This window comes from Amblyraja radiata, chromosome 13 (genome assembly GCF_010909765.2).
Source record: "Amblyraja radiata isolate CabotCenter1 chromosome 13, sAmbRad1.1.pri, whole genome shotgun sequence".
NCBI lineage: Eukaryota > Metazoa > Chordata > Chondrichthyes > Rajiformes > Rajidae > Amblyraja > Amblyraja radiata.
Window position 1 is genome coordinate 17,075,200 of NC_045968.1, and position 1,900 is coordinate 17,077,099.

The 1,900-nt window shown below is 55.6% G+C and overlaps 1 protein-coding gene across 1 annotated transcript in view; it reads left to right on the forward strand.

The window, feature by feature from the left end:
- hes1 (hes family bHLH transcription factor 1) overlaps positions 1–1,699 on the forward strand; it is a 3,227-nt gene extending 1,528 nt beyond the window's left edge. The window contains exon 4 of the mRNA XM_033031315.1: positions 796–1,699. Within this exon, the coding sequence (XP_032887206.1) occupies positions 796–1,361 (566 nt within the window). The 3' untranslated portion in view covers positions 1,362–1,699. The remainder of the gene's footprint in view (positions 1–795) is intronic.
- Positions 1,700–1,900: the final 201 nt, after the last annotated feature.

Below are 1,900 nucleotides of genomic sequence, written 5' to 3' on the forward strand. Positions count from 1 at the left end.
ATCTGTAAACATTAACTTATCAATGGTGACACGCAGGTAGAGCCTAGTTACTACACGACTAAACTGTGCGCCAAGCGGCGACATTGTTTGTATTACACTAGACTCAAAGTTCAGGTGAAGTTAATGTCCTGTACTTGGAGATATGACACTGCAATAAAATGATTCATAGTCCTAGAGCAGGGGAACAGGCCCTTCGACCCATCCCACCCATGCCGACCAAGGTGCCTAGTACAGATGTCAGAGGTTATGGGGAGAAGGCAGGAGAATGATGTTAGTAGGGAGAGATAGACCAGCCACGATTGAATGGCGGAGTAGACTTGATGGGCCGAAAGGCCTCATTCTGCTCCCGATGTTGGGGGAGTCCAGAACCGGGGGGGCCACAGTTTAAGAATAAGGGGTAAGCCATTTAGAACGGAGATGAGGAGACACTTTTTTAACCCAGAGTTGTGAGTCTGTGGAATTCTCTGCCTCAGGGCGGTGGAGGCCGGTTCTCTGGATACTTTCAAGGGAGAGCTAGACAGGGCTCTTAAAGATAGCGGAGTCAGGGGATATGGGGAGATGGCAGGAACGGGGTACTGATTGTGGATGATCAGCCATGATCACATTGAATGGCGGTGCTGGCTCGAACGGCCGAATGGCTTACTCCTGCACTGATTGTCTATTTACCCTATCACTTGTGAACATATGCTGCCTGTCCCGCTGAGTTACTCCAGCATGTTGTGTCTTATCTTCTGTGTCAACCAGCCTCTACACATTATAACGCGTTAATATCTCTCTCTCTCTTCTGTTTGGCAGCGGCGCTGAGCGCGGATCCGAGCGTCCTGGGCAAGTACCGGGCGGGTTTCAGCGAGTGCATCAACGAGGTGACCCGGTTCCTATCTACCTGCGAGGGTGTGAACGCAGAGGTGCGCACCCGTCTGCTCAGCCACCTGGCCAACTGCATGTCCCAGATCAGCGGCCTGAGCTACCCCCCTGCGGCCGCGGGCCACATGCAGCAGCTGCCGGCATCAGGGGCCTCACTCGGCCCGTGTAAAACGAGCGCGGCCGAGGCGCTGGCGGCCGCCACCAAGCTGTACGGCGGCTTCCAGTTAGTGCCCGCGTCCGACGGACAGTTGGCCTTCCTCATCCCCAGCGCGGCGCTGGCGGCGAGCGGGCAGCTCACACCGGGACCGATCATCCCCCTGTTCGCCAACGGCACTGCGCTGCCGCCCGCCGCCTCTCCGGCCACTCGTCCCCCAGCCCCCGCCCTAGCCGCCGCCGCCGCCGCCGCGCCCGGCTTCTCACTGGCCCTCGCAGCCGCCAGCCCGCTCAGTGCCGGCGGGACCACAGATTGCGCAGATACTGTCTGGAGACCCTGGTGACCTGACCTGCCCGGCCCGCTCCACGAACGACTGGCAGCCTCGGGAATAAAGACTCGTTCTACTGAACTGTGTGCCGTTGTAGAAATGTCCAAAGAAGATGGGTCTCGACCATTCCTTCTCTCCACAGACGCTGCCTGTCCCGCTGAGTTACTACAGCATTTTGTGTCTACCTTCAATTGTACAAACACGAACTCTGATTGTACCCAGAATGTTAAAGGTCGGCCCGCATTGGCCCCAGCAGCCCGAATGTACATTTTTCTACAAGTTGATGAAATGCCAAAGACAAACTCCTTACTTTCAAGGAGATTTATATTTCAAAAATAAAAGGAAAACTGACATTTGCGCGGCTGTGGTGTTGGCCGGCAGGCGGAGAGAGCCTTCAAACGCAGAGAGATTGGGAGGCAGATCCGACCTTCCCGCCCGGGTATGCGTTGGGGACTCTGACCATCTCAGTCTCTGCTCCCGAAACACCTCCAACGTTTCACAAAACTTAAATGTATTTCCCCCCCATTTAGAGTCATAGTGATAGTGTGGAAACA